This window comes from Lytechinus pictus, chromosome 14, assembly GCF_037042905.1.
Source record: "Lytechinus pictus isolate F3 Inbred chromosome 14, Lp3.0, whole genome shotgun sequence".
NCBI classification, from domain to species: Eukaryota; Metazoa; Echinodermata; class Echinoidea; order Temnopleuroida; family Toxopneustidae; genus Lytechinus; species Lytechinus pictus.
This window is the reverse complement of record NC_087258.1, coordinates 13763024-13778142: the sequence shown is the minus strand read 5'-3', so window position 1 is coordinate 13778142 and position 15119 is coordinate 13763024. Positions and strand designations below refer to the sequence as shown.

The 15119-nt window shown below is 37.3% G+C and overlaps 1 protein-coding gene across 1 annotated transcript; it reads left to right on the top strand.

The window, feature by feature from the left end:
• Positions 1-9124: 9124 nt before the first annotated feature.
• LOC129276221 (uncharacterized) lies at positions 9125-10965 on the top strand. Its single transcript, XM_054912633.2, has one exon. It carries the CDS (start codon positions 9128-9130, stop codon positions 10952-10954), a length of 1827 nt encoding a protein of 608 aa, XP_054768608.2. The 5' UTR covers positions 9125-9127; the 3' UTR covers positions 10955-10965.
• The last annotated feature ends 4154 nt before the right edge of the window (positions 10966-15119 follow it).

Genomic DNA, 15119 nt, shown 5'->3' with positions numbered 1-15119 from the left:
GAAACATCTCTTCAAAAACACATCTTCAAACACACCTGTATAACTATAATCCTTAACTTGCCTTATGCGCTTTGTATCCTCTGGAAAAAGCGCTAGATAAGTCCAAGTAATAATATTGTTTTTTTTATTATTATTAATAGTAAACTTCGTCATACGCAGATCATTTCACTTTAAGCCTATATGAGAACAAAACATGATGTGCTTTTTTCATAGGACTTTGGAATTCTCATGCAATCCAGCCTTTTATTGCAACCTCTGCGATTTTCGTGAAGCAAGTGTAGCAAATGAGGGCAGATCGAAACTTTAAGAACACTTATTTATTATTATTACTTATATATTGATTTACTTATTTGCCTTTTTATTCATTTATTCATTCATTCATTCATTTATATAATAATTTATTTATTTATTTGTTATTAATATTATTTTTTGAGGGGTGCATGGGCAAAGTCGAGTCCATTCCACGGAATACAATACTTCCGGGGAAGGGAGTTATGGGGACATGTCGTGGGTATGGGAGCTTGTTCTTTCATCCTGACCCGCCTGGATTCCATCCAACCTCTGGAAGGCCACTTATCATTGTCATTACGACATTAAAAGTCCAATGTCAAAGGGAAATGTCGTTGGGAATTCCCACTCACTAAAAATAGTCTGAGCACTCGAATTTGTAAACAACTATTGTACATGATTCATGGCATCGTCATTGTGAATAACAATAGACCAGGAAATAGCGACATCGTGACTACACCATATAATACTGTTCTGATCAATTTCATATCTAAATATCGTATTAACGGATATAGGTAGATCGAGATAGGTAAGTAGAGGCATTCATGTACTTTTCAAAAATATATTTCTCTATATCCGACTTCATCCCCCCCCCCCCCACACTACTGTTTAGGAGTTCCAGATCAGTTTGAAAGTTAGATGTGAAGATATTGTGTATTTACATTATTATATGGGGATTAACTTTCCTGAATTATGTTCAAGAAAAATGTACTAAGAACAACTTGACAAAGGATGGGGAATTCTCAGTTTGTATGAGGAAACATGTATGATCAAATTTAGATCAACGTCGTTTTTTTAAATCAGATGTGAAGTTAGTAGAGATAATATATATGTCAAAAGTATTTTGAAAACATACGTCACACATGAGGCAAAATTAAGAGCACATGATTTTGATGATTCGTGATTAGATGATAATAGTAATAATAGTTGGATTTATAGAGTGATTTTGCCTGAGGATACAAGGCGCTGCTAGTATTACCCCGGCTTGAGCTATGCTGCCAATTAAGCGCTGAAGCATTCAATGAAGTTATTCCTGCCGGGTACCCATTCACCTCACCTGGGTTGAGTGCAGCACAATATGGGTAAATTTCTTGCTGGAGGAAAACACGGGATGCCTGGCAATCGAACCCACGTCCCTTAGATGGAAAGACGAGAGTCTTAACCACTAGACCACGAATACTTGGATAAACGCTTTTTTCTTACCCCTGCAGCCCCAGAAACCCTGAGCTATGAGCTTCATATAACACCGTGTATCAAAGTACAAATACTGACAGGCTTGCGATAAACTATATTATTAACCGTATCAGACATCTGAGCAGGGCAACTTTGAATCATTGCTGCCTGCTTAAGACTGGGATCAAATGGCCAGTCAATAAAATTCCAATTGTTTATCCACAGGCCCAATTTATTGCCCGCTCAGGAAAGTCAATGAGAAAATGCGTGGAAATGTAGCGGGCAATAAAAGGCAGCGCTAATATCCGGGTATTCTACGCGTTTTTGCACGCGTCCTTGAACCGCGCAGTGCTATATGCAAAGACCTTATAATATATTACTAGACCGAAAGCTGCGTGCGCGTTCAGCACAAAACAAATGAGATTAGGCTCCGCCTACCGCGATCATTTGAAGACAAAAATAAGCCCTCATTGATATTCATGAGCATGAAGATATTCATAATCCGGCCTTTTCATTGGCTAAGAGCGTCATTATACGCGATTTCCCCGATTCTTTGTCATCGATACTAGTGGTATCGTGTTACAGAATTAATTATTCATTTGACCTCATTACGTCATCTAATTTATTCATTCTGAAACTTTTCTTTCCACACAAAAATGGACCTACGAACACTCCGGTGAGTACGTATAAATTGATATAACCACATTAATTCAGTGGACTATTTACACATTTCACACTGTATATTGTGATCTTAGGTTATTTCTTTAACTAATTAGAGAGTTTGCTATCATTCTTCTGTTAAAGAAAAGCAGAATTTGGTCTTTGAAATTGAAGTTAGATTGTCATCGTCGCCCGGCCCAGTGCAGCCTGTATGTTGTTTTTCAGTGGTTATGCCGCTGTGTCAACCACATGTATTTTGTACGGGCTCCTAGCCGGCTGGGCATCGAGAGAAAATCGGGCCGGGAGCCCACGATTGATTAAAACAAGAAGAATGAAACTTCTTTTTGTACACTATAACGTTAGATCTAGAGGGAGATCTGCATCTATCTTCAGTAGATCGAGACTCAGTCAGGAATAAACTGTGAAGCGGAGTGTGGAAGAAAATATGCCTGTCATCATTGTGTCAATCCTCACTAGATTCTCGTCAGTTTCAGATATCAAATTTATTTTGCATAACTTCAGGCTTCTGCATTTAGCCCCCCCACCCATTTTAATTCTTATTGTTATTTATATAGTTAGACTCGGTATTAGAAATAACATGTTGCTCTGCATGTTTGTCTTACTCTTATTATCAATAGATCAAGATCTAATTTCTAACATGGTTAACAGAGCCTAGTCTTGCTTCTTAATTTTACTTTATCAGTTTATCACTTTATGTTAGTCCATCGATGCTTGTACGTAGATCTAACTAAGTTAGGCCTAGGCTCCTACCTAATTTAAATCTAGTCATCTAACTTACACTTTCCCAACCCTCGACACGTACCCCCAGGGCTTAGTATCTAGGTCTATAATTTTAGGCCTAGATGTAGGTCTGGGCCTAAACGACTACATTTACATGTACGAGTATGACTGTCAGTGGCAGTGCCAGTGGACCAAGCCCAAGGACTAGATCTACTCGGTTGATGGCAATGAAGGTTTAGCCAGGAATAAAAGTCAGACATCAAAAATTTCTAAATCGATATACATCCAGGTAAAGTCACCGAAGGGTTAGCTGGGTTAGCTTTACATTCTACTTCTAGGTCTAGATAGATCAAGATTCTATCGATAGTCTAGATCTAGACCTTATTTAGATACATGAAAGCTGTCACGCAGCACTGATTCTGGTTGGACTAGATCTATACTTTCTTACAAATAGATCTAGTCATCTAGACCAAGTGCATGAGATTATGAAATTATGTTGTTAAAATCAAATGAATTAAGATTCGGAATAAAAAGATGCAGATTTTTTTTTTTGGGGGGGGGGGGCAGACATGTGAACAAATTTAGAGAAACCTGAAATTCTGAAAGTGAGGGCCCGAAGCAACCAATATTGTCTAGGGCTGGTTTTTTTTTGCATTTTCTAAGGTAAAATTGAAGGATTTCATGCAATTCTTTTTTTATGAAGGTTTTCACATTTCAGCTCCCACCCAAACCCCTCCCCTACACTGTTAGAAAATGTATCCTTAAAATAAAAGAAGTTCCTGCAGCAGAGTCTCGAGAACACCTGTAATTTTACCAGATTGCATATAATCTTACATTATATCATGTAAAATTACAGGAAATTGGTATTTGGTGTATGGAACCTTACAAATTTCCTTAAATAAAACACAATTTTCCCCTTTTTAAACAGACCTGTTCTGTAGAAAAATTCCTGTTTTATGAATTTACAGAATGATTCTGTTATTGCTTTCTGCAAAATCTTGTTTTTTTTTCTGTAAAATCAGTTTGTTTTTTTTACAGTGTACATACGGCCATGAAAGAGATCACTTGACACTTATTGTTCTCTCTTTTCTTTCACAAACAGGTTGAGTTTGAAGAACAAGAAAAACAGTAGAGGTCTACCCGGTACCTATGGTTAAACATGATGATCATAAGTGCATGCATCATTTTGCAGATTCTCATCCAGGTATAAAAGTTAAACTAACCTATAAAATTACAGATACATTACATGCATTGAAATGAATGTTAACCATGTTTACATTAAATAAAAATAACCTGAGCCACTGCTAAGAGGTAGGATCTATATTGAATATACACTTCTTATATATACAGGCTCTCGACTCTCTCGAGTCTAAAATAGAACCAATGCCAAAAGTTATGTACCTTGGGCAAATTTATAAAATAAGGTCATGTCCTTGATCTACTATTATTTAAATGGCCTTTTTATTTCCTATTTGTTTATAAACAAAGCAATATTTATTTTTCATGTTTTATATTTTATAAAATTCATTTTATTCATTCTTTAGTGTGATATTCATATTTCATATTTGTAGATTTACAATTTTTTTAAAATCTTATTATTTTACATTTTGTCCAATAGGATGCAGCTCTACAATTTCCAATAGGTGATTGATGATGATAAACAATTGGTGAAGTAGGCCTAATAGAACAGTGATAGGACCACAAAGAGAAATTCAACCTACAGCAGTTATATGAGTGAGTTAATTAGTGATTATTTTAATAATGGGGGGTTTTCACAATTTTTTTAGGCAACAAATAGACCTGCCTTTGAAAAAACATTTCAATTCTGTTTTTAGATAATAGTTAGGTGTCGTTTTTATTCGCAGATCAAAATATTCTGTTCAGAGAGAAATCTCTGACATTTTTTTTTTTTTAGAGTACATGTAGTTATAATGGAGAGTGGTATGTAAACTGCATAGAACAGGTTTAAGTGATATGCTTTGTAGAAGTACAAGTTCATAATTAGTAGAAGTAAGATTTCCTATGTTATGTGATGAAGAAATATATATACCAGTATGTATAGTCTTACTTTTCTTAAAACATTTATGTTTTACAAATCATGACAATTTTAATTTAAATTCATTGATTTTCTTTCTCTATTTTTTCAATCTGCAGGACTGGTGTAACAGATGTTTTCATTCAAGAAATCCAACAAATTGAAGAGTGACTTAGCTTAGGAAGCACTTGATAAAGATGGAAAAGGTTCTTTTTTTCAAGTCCAATTTTTTTTAATTTTAATTATTATCACAACCCCAAATTCATGAAGTATGAAATTTCCTGTTGAATTTCATTAAAACTGGTTGCAAAAGGAGAAGCTATAAACATTCAAATAGGAGCGGTGAAGTGAAGTTGAAAGTGGGGGGGGGGGGCACAGGGAAAATGCTGTATTATGTCAAATTTTTAAAAAGTTGCGAGAGAGCAAAATTTTGACATTTGTAAAAAGAAAATCCAATTTTGTGATAGATTTCGACAAAATATTCAGAATGATATATTTCACCCTTTTTTTTGGGGGGGGGGGGGCAAGAGTCATTCAAGCCCCCCCCCCTCCATCTGTAGTGTACGAAACTGCTTATCTACCCCCACTCACATGAATTATTAAACTTAATGCACAAAGAATTTCCTTATTGTTTTCTTGTTTCAAAGGGCACTCGTCATGGTGACCATAAAACGGGTCCTTCTCAGGTGAAAGGGGCACAGAACAAGTTCTTTAGGAGCACTTTTCTTGGGTAAAAGGGGGCAGTTATTCGAGAAAGGGCACTTACAAGAAGGCGAGGGGGCACTTTTTAACACATAAAACGGGCCCTCAGATGAAAGGGCACAGAACACGTTCAGGGGGGCATTTTTTGGTAAAAATTTGCATACAAGGAAGAGCACTTGGTAACACCTAAAACAGGTTCTCGTCAGGTGAAAGGGACACAGTACACGTTCGTGAGGGGGCATTTTTCTGACATAAAATTAAAGGCACTTTTCAGTGCTTCAAAAAGTAGGTGGAACTGTGCCCCCCAGGATCGCTGCCCCTGCATACAAAAAACATTTTCGTTCGATTCAAAGTATTAACATACGCTTAAGAAAAAAAGTAAGGCTAAATCCTCTGATAATGTGATATTTTTTCTGGCTATTAATAAAATTCACAACTAACCAGAAAATGCCTTCATGTCTTTCATTTGTATTCATATGGTATTTGTACAGAGCTAAAATGAAAGGGATCTGGAATTGGCAAAATTCAAAATGAGATGGAGAGAGAGAAAGAGTGATGAGAAGGGGGTTGAAAAGAGATGAGAAAGAAATGGAGGGGCACATATGAAGAGATAATTTAGAGAGGGGGGTAAGAGAGCACGAATGGTGGGAAATAGGAACAAAGGGGTGGAAGAGAAATAAGACGAGATTTATGGAAATCAGGAGACAGATAACAAGTGGGAAAAGAAGAAGGAAATATATGTAGGAGAAAGGCGGCACCAAAAGAACGTGAGTGGGAAAATTATTAAATGGAAAAACAGAGCAAGAAATGCTGGAGAATAAAGGGGACAAGAAACGTATTAAACATGATAAACTGGGGCCCGTTTCATCATGAGTTACAAGTATGGTAATTATGATTGGTTATAGCCGTTACCATCGTAGTTAACTACGATGGTAACTGCTATAACCAATTATAATCTAGGTTACCACGGTAATCACAATAACAGCGATGTTTAAATAGCTGTAATTCATTATGAAACGGATGAAGAAAACAGGCACGGGGATCCATGATTACGTATTATACCTTGAACAAAAGATTTTTTGTTTGCTTCTCGAAATTTGTAACAAGAAATGTACTCTTTTAGTGGTGACAGTTATTTTTTTCAGTAACCGTACTCGACCATTGAAAATTACCATCAAATTGTAATAACCATGTTCTGCCCCCGCCCCCCCCCCCCCCCACCCCTAGAAAAAAAATAAGAAAACAAGACTTTTGGGTCAGTGCAACAGCCCCCTTTGATCCGTTCGGCGGCCTCTGCCGGCTATTTAGAGTCTAGATTCAATTCAATTAATTTATACTTTCAATTTCATATTTACAATTATGATACAATTGACAAAGTAACATATAATCACACTTGAAGTACATACAAAAATTGACAACATTATAAAATTACAATAGACAATTATCAAATCGAAATATAAATAATTGAAAGCGGAGGGAGGCATGAAAAGCAGAGCTTGTATAATGTAGGCCCCCCCCCCTTATATTGATTAATTAATATTGATTCTTTACATTTGTTAAAAACTAAGATTGCTGTATATCTTAACATGTGACAATTTGGGGATGGCAAAAGTGCGCACAAGAGAGACCTCTTTACCTAATACACGACTTGATCTACTCTTTTCATCTTCCCTTTTAGAATTAGCATAGGCCTATAAGACGCAATACAAACAATGCTTTGTTTATAAGTGATATCGCTTGTGATATCGATACTTTATAGAGCGCAACGTATCGTCTCAGATTTACGCTTGCTTGATTCGCTGAATCCTTCGCGTCACGAGCGCGTAACAAAATGAATACATTAATGAATTTGCCAAGTTGACCTTTGTCATTGCGCTGATGTGCGTATTGTCTAATACACGTACAAAACCACAGTTGACGAGGGAGCATCGTACGAAATTAATATTAATGAGGGCTTATTTTAGCTTCTAATGGATTAAACAAAATGGCGGTAGCTTCGGGGGCTTGGCTATATGTCATAATGGTAATCAAGTTAAGACAACGCTGGATACTGCGTCCCTAGGCCAGGGACGCGTCATTTCAATTACGTCACAATGGTAAAGTTCAGAGGCCCAGTCTACTCAACATGATAAACTAGATTCTCATTCTAAAAATTTAAAATATCTAAATTTTAACGATTTTTGCTCTAGATGTCTGATTTGGTTAATAATAGCAATATTGACTGGCTTGGGGGTGAAAGGACATATATCGCCCTCACAAAATTGATATCACCCTCGTCTACGACTCGGGCGATATAAATCTAGTTTGGGCGATATGTGTCGTATCGCCCCGAGGCCAGTCAATATTGCCTTATTATTAACCGTATCATACATCTGAGCAGGGCAACTTGCTTAAGACTGGAATCAAATGGTCGGTCAATAAGTTTAAAATTGTTTATCCACGGGCCCAATAATTTATTGCCCGCTCAGAAAATTCAATGAGAAAATGCGTGGAAATGCAGCGGGCAATAAAGAGCAGCGCTAACATCCAGGTATTCTACGCGTTTTTGTAGGCGTCCTTGAACCGCGCAGTCAGTGCTACACGTCAAGTACCGTGTTTACACTTAATCGGCATTTGAATCGGCTCGCGGTTCTGAACCGCGAGCCGATTCAGCATCGGCTTTTTCATAGCGTGTAAACGCGAGCAACTTGAATCGGCTCGCGGTTCAGAACCGGCAATTTGCACCACCAAAGTAGTAGGTTCTGAACCGCGAGCCGATGCAGAATCGGCTTTTTTTACTACGTGTAAACAGAAAGCCGATTCTGCACCGGCAATTTGTGCGCATTTCAATTACTTTACCATTGTGACGTAATTGTAAGCGCACTGATCCAGCGTTGTCTTTATTATGACGTATATTGTAGGTATGCGTATCATTTCAGGTTTTTGCATCGGCTCGCGGTTCTGAACCGCGAGCTGTAACAACGTGTAAACGCAATCCAAATGCCGATTCTGCATCGGCATTTGGTTCAGAACCAATTGCCGATTAAGTGTAAACACGGACAACGCTGGATACTGCGTCCCCAGGCCAGGGACGCGTCATTTCAATTATGTCACAATGGTAAAGTTCAGAGGACCAGTCTGCTCAACATGACAAAATAGATTCCCATTCTTAAACTCTAATAAATATCTAAGTTTTAACGATTTTTGCTCTAGATGTCTGATTTGGTTAATAATAGCAATATTGACTGGCCACGGGGCGAAAGGACATTATATCGCCCTCACTAAATTATTGATATCACCCTCGTCTACGACTGGGGCGATATAAATCAGGTTTGGGCGATACATGTCGTATCGCCCCGAGGCCAGTCAATATTGCTTTATTATTTTATGTATAACAAAATTATAGATAATGTTGGTTAATAATCAGTTTTAATTTGTCTCCGAGATGACCCTGTTTTATTTCTTATGTGACTAAAAGTAAAGATATACTCAATGATTTGTATTTTTTCGTAATTGTCTTTTATTTTGCAGTCCTCTAGAGTTTCCATCATGGCTGACACACTAAAAAACGTCATCTCCCAGAGTACAGAATGTCCTGTATGTCTTTCTACCTTCTCTGATCCCAAGATCCTTTCTTGTTCTCACACTTTCTGCAAAACCTGTCTGGACAACCTCTTCGAGTGCCATGGTAATTACCAGATCCGATGCCCCGTCTGCAGAGCTGTAACCCAGATCCCAAACCAAGATGTCAGCAAAACACCGGTAAATCTTGCTTTAAAGAATATAATAGAGGACATGAAGTGTCATCCAAAGATTTGCACGATTTGTAAATCCGATGATAAGTCTCATGCTGCTGTCTACTGCCAAGACTGTGGCAAGTATCTCTGCGCCACTTGCCTCAACACCCACTCTCAATGGGGTGACTTCATCGATCATGACGTCATAGCCATGACTGAGATCTCATCAGGGAATGTGTCAATGCGTAGATACCGCAAATGCAGGAAACACCCGGAAGAAGACGAGGAGTGCTTCTGTTCCAACTGCAGGAGATTCACATGCTTCAGGTGTGTTGTCATGGAACATAAAGACGAAGGACACCAGGTCATGAAGGCAGCTGCTTATGAGAACAGACACAGGGAGAGCATCGAAGATATAAAATCAAAGGTGGATGCGAAGCAAGCATGCTTTCGGAAATACATAGATTTCATCGATGAACAGATGAAGCTTGTTGGCAGTACTAAGACAGAGTGTATAGATGATATCAACAAGGCTTACAATGTTATTGTCCGGCAACTGACAGAGAGAAGAGAAATCCTGCTTGGAGAAGTCAAGGAAAAGACTGAAGGAGTCGAGAAAGAACTGGAAAAGATGAAGACATCGGCTCAGAAGTACATCAATCAGTTGAGGACCGTTGCTGACCTGGTAACCAACAGAACAAAGATACCGTTCGATATGGATACTTTGGCTGCACACGACACTCTCTGTGAGGAGATACGAGAGGCCTTTGATCAAGAGGATCCTGACTACGAGCAGCCCAGGAAACCAAGCAAGAAAGGGAAAAGTGTTTGTTTTGAGAGAAACGTTCGAAATGACGAGTTAGATCTCGGTAAGATTGTTGACGTGGTTGCAAAGGACGTCGCTTTACCGACTAAGAACAGCATGAGTGTCATGGTTAGTTCTCCAGATAGTAGGATGGCCGTAGGGTGCTGGACAGGTGGCATCAACATCTTCTCTTCTGACGGCGAATTCCAACAGACCATTCTTAAGGATGTTAAGATTTTGGGGGCAGCGTTCCTCTCTGACGGTCGATGTGTTGTGATCGGTTATGAAAACGATATCACACTTTACACACAAGAATACTTAAAATTGAATGTAATGTTTGAGTCTTTAGGCAGAGATGAAGGCGGATTTTCTAAACTCACTGTTGATGATGCTGATCAGATCTATGTGAGCTACAGAAAAGCCCAAAAGATCCTTGTATTTTCAGCAGCAGGTGGGCAAGCAGTCAGGGAGATACCATGCACTGGATATACGCCTGAGCAAATCACTAGTTACCATGGCTCTCTTCTCGTTAACACAGTGGATACTTTACGATTGATAGACAATGAAGGTGTTGTACAACATACATTAACGAAACCTGGTATATCCATTTATGCTGCTGTATCTCAAGGTAATCTCATCCTGGTAGCCACGGTGAAGCATGATGACGGACTGGTGAGTATTGACGAATACAACAATAAGCTGACACCCATACGAAACCTTGTTAATGAGTACAAGATCGAAAAGCCTCATAAGAGAAATTGGTATTATCTCCAGCAATACCGATCAGGCGATATCGCTTTCTGCACCCCGGACAGACTCTATATATTCCACTGATAATAGTGGATCAACTTGATGCACTTTTCAGTTTTACGGTATCACTATATCTTGAGGAAGGGGTGGGTCATATCCACTGAATTGTACCCCTTTTTAACGTTATTCTTGAAACTGATTATACAAATCATTTAATTATACATTTGAAGTCAAGAACTTCGTTATGTTCAGTTAAATATAAATTTATTTTATATTAAACGAATTTCCGCATTACGAGTCAACTAGAATTGATGGGTTTTAATTCAGCGTGCTTGAATTGGCTTCGGTGTTGCTTAGCTAATAGGCACCTTTCGCAAACTTCTACAACGCGAGTTTAGAGTCGGGTAACTCAAAAGTTAGCGATTAATCATAGACTCGATTTCTAGATTGATTGTACATTACAGTCAATGCAATCAAACGTAGAAAACTGTTCTACAATCATTGCTAAGCTTTGTGTTACAGGCCCTACAGATCTTGCTTTTCGTGTGCAAAGCTCTTTCATACGATACCAGCATGCCATGGGACTGTACCTGTATCATGGCTATGACTCCAGCTGGCTGTAGACATGCGAAATGTAGATTATGACATGGATAAGAAAGTGGTTTTTCAAACTAATCGAGTACATACTGAGTAAGGAAAAACTTACCGAATTAAGGCTTAGATATAGATCGTTACAGTCCATCGAATCGATATTGCATTTAATGTGCATTATTGGTGGATCACTGGCAATTGATTTCATGGGTCAGATCACCTCTCAAGCCGAACCATTTCGCCTGCGTTGACATGTACACAGCATGCAACAGGCCATAAACCGTCTAAAATGTGTATGTGGGGGGGGGGGGGGGTGCCTGCCTCTTCTACTCAAACGATTTGCCTCTAGCACACAATGTAATGGGCAGTATGTTTTACTTTCCGCAGAAATGGGGGATTTCCCGGGGGGTACACTTCCATTGATGAGTGGATACCAGGCGCGACCATGGGGTTTCGAAAAGCACCCTAAACAAGGGAAGTAAGTCTTTTCCAGATATGAAAAAGCATCTCTTAACAAGTATTTGGGTTGTGACACCCTACAAGTATTGGAAATATATCCCTTTTTTCAGTATTTTAATCATTGTTTTTCACACCCATATAACGCTACATAGGCCTATACGTAACGTACTTACCCACTCTTTCCCTTTTTACGTGTGGTCGCGCCTGGTATCCACCATTCAATGGAAGTGGGCCCCCCGGGCGGCCTCTCGAGCTCTGGGAGGAACCAAAATTGGATTCGGAAAGTCGTCCTAAATCAGATATATCGCTGTTACCATAGTAGCAACCAGAATTTTGCACACGAAACGCAAATTGAATGTTTCCGTTGCAGATGCGAAACGAAAAAAAAATCTCATGTCACACAATTTGCATTGCAGGACAGAGTTTTACGACCATGACGACGGGCCCAAAAGTCTCTTCCAAAATCAACTAGCGTCGTAAATAAGCGTGCGCGTCCTCAAACGAAAGGTCGGGAATATTGACATGGGGAAACAGTCTAGGCAAGGTAGATCAGAAAAGCTTAGAATATTGTAATTGAAAGGGCACAATCAACCACAATAAAGGACACAATCATGTTGAGAACATCAATTTATCTTGAAATAGTTTGTCTTCGTCGACCTGAGGTCGTAAAATCTTTGTATTACACCCCCTCTTGGATTCCTCTTAGATTCTTCTATTCAAAATAGGTCATTGTACATGTTAAGTACAACAAATTACTATGGACATGACACGAGAAATCGTTTAATTTCGTTGTACTTACTGACTTAAGATAAATGTTTAGAAAAAAATCTTGTTTATTTTTATTTCAATACTTTTGTCGAATTCCCTCCCTAAAATTGATAAATCGGTTAAAAACGATTACACTTTGAAATAGTCAACATATTAAAGACTTCACTTGTCAACTTAAAAGTATCTTGGCGAGTGAAACAATGCATTATAAGCTCTAACAAACATTTATTTCAATGTATATTCCGAATTTTCGACGCAACCTTGCGTCTTCTTTCGGGATACGAAATTTACAATGTTGGAACTTAATGCATCATCTTGCAAAGATATACTTTGTCTTTCTTGTCTCTTCATGTTTATCCAACATGTTTATCTTACTTCAGTTCGTCTAGATTTATTTCAAATCCCTGCAATGTAGAGTGAAGGTTTCATGATTTTATTGTTACGTAAGTGCGCAAGACTTGCTTGGCGGAGTTTGAAGCTGTATAGTGTTTTTTTTAAGTATATTTAGCTTATCATCATACTTCGGTAAGGATAAAAAATTGAAAGAAGACGGCTCGGCTTCCATGGGCTATTATTTCAAGGTATTTTATACTTTAAATCTTGTATTTGAATTAGTAATGCCTTACGAATGAAATCAGTCAATCAATACGATGCATGTAAAATAAACTTGTGTATATGTCATTGTATATATCATATGAAGTTACGAAGTATGTAACCATCGCATATTATAATCATGAATATTATTTTTATGTTTTCTGTAAATTTTGTCCGTTGCGTATATGTCTTGAGTTTGCACATTTACAAGTCTTTGGGTTTTTCTATAAATTTTACAATTGTCTTGTTGGTTTAATGATCAAGATTTAATTGATGAAGTGTATAGTATCTGTACTTGTGTGTTTTTAAGTTAAGTTTGCTCGTCATCAGTTACTTAGGTAAGGACCTCATTAGAATGAAGCCATATCGACTTTCTTGGGCTATCCTGTTAATGTGATGTTACACTTTAAATCTTAAACTTATATTGTTTTTCCTGTGAATAAAAATCAGTCAATCAATCTGATCAAATATACTGGACAGGTATATACAAACGTACAACACTAATTTAATTTTAACACAGATATTTTAAATGTACCATCATATCTTTTATATTTCTTACTACTTTCTCCCCCATCTCTTCCTCCTTCCCATTCGAATTACTTATTAACTATCTTAATTTATTCTGAATGATCTGGTTTGACCATTTATTAAGAAATGCGGTTCAGGTTGTTTGCCCCACTTGTTTCATGTGAGTAATTTGTCAACTTTGAATAAATATTCTTGTTTTCATTCCCTGCTTATTCTTCATATTCCGTTTTCCTTCTTATGCTGATTATTTCCTGGTTGTTTTGGTATTAATGTACAATGTATATTGTTACATATTTCTCACTAGTTTTTAAATATTTATTGCATAAGTAATTGTGTATTTAATTGTACTTCTTTGCATTGTCAATAATCCAACTGTCATGGTTGCAATGAATTAATAAATAAATAAATATCATATGAAACTGAGCTATATAACTATATCTAACCAACGCCCTGTAAATAGTACATTGTCCATTGCGTACATGTATATATGATTTAATTTCAAACACGTCTTTGTCTCCTTTGTATAAGTTTTACGTATTCCAGTTACTTTAGTGCTCAATGTTTGTTTGATGTAGTTAGTAGCTGTATTTGTGTGTTACATTCAGATTTTTGGGGCTTGTTTTCAGTTACTTAGGGAAGACTCCACTTAAATTAAGCCATAATAATCAGCTTTCATGGCCTATCCTTTCAAGGTATTTTTGTACTCTATATCTTATATTTGTATTTGATATGTTTTGTATGGTGAATATAATTCATTTAGCCGATCAATCTTTTAAGATAAATTGGTGTAATTAAACATGCTATCGTAATTTCATTTTGGCTCATATCCTTATACATGTTATGTATATCATATGAAATTATGAAAAACTAATGTAAGAAACGTGTATCGCAATTTGATAGTTATTTTCAGAAAATCTTCTGAAATATATTATCCGTTGAATTATGTTTTGATTTCACACATTTTACACGTCTTTTTTTCTATAAGTTATACCATTATCTTGTTACTTTATTGCTCAAGATTTGTTAGACGTATTTTGTAGCTGTGCTGGGGCCCGTAACACAAAGCATAGCAATCATCGTAGAATACGTTTTTTCACGATTTATTGCATTGACTACAAGGTACAATTGATCTTGAAAATCAAGCTTACAATTAATCGATTACATTTTTGTTACGAGACCCTGTTGAGTCTTATTAAATATATTTTGTGTGACATCAGTTACATAGGTTGCATCCCATTGGAATTTAAAGCTATATATCGGCTTTCATGTGATATCATGTCCAGTTATTTTTATACTCTAAATTTTATAT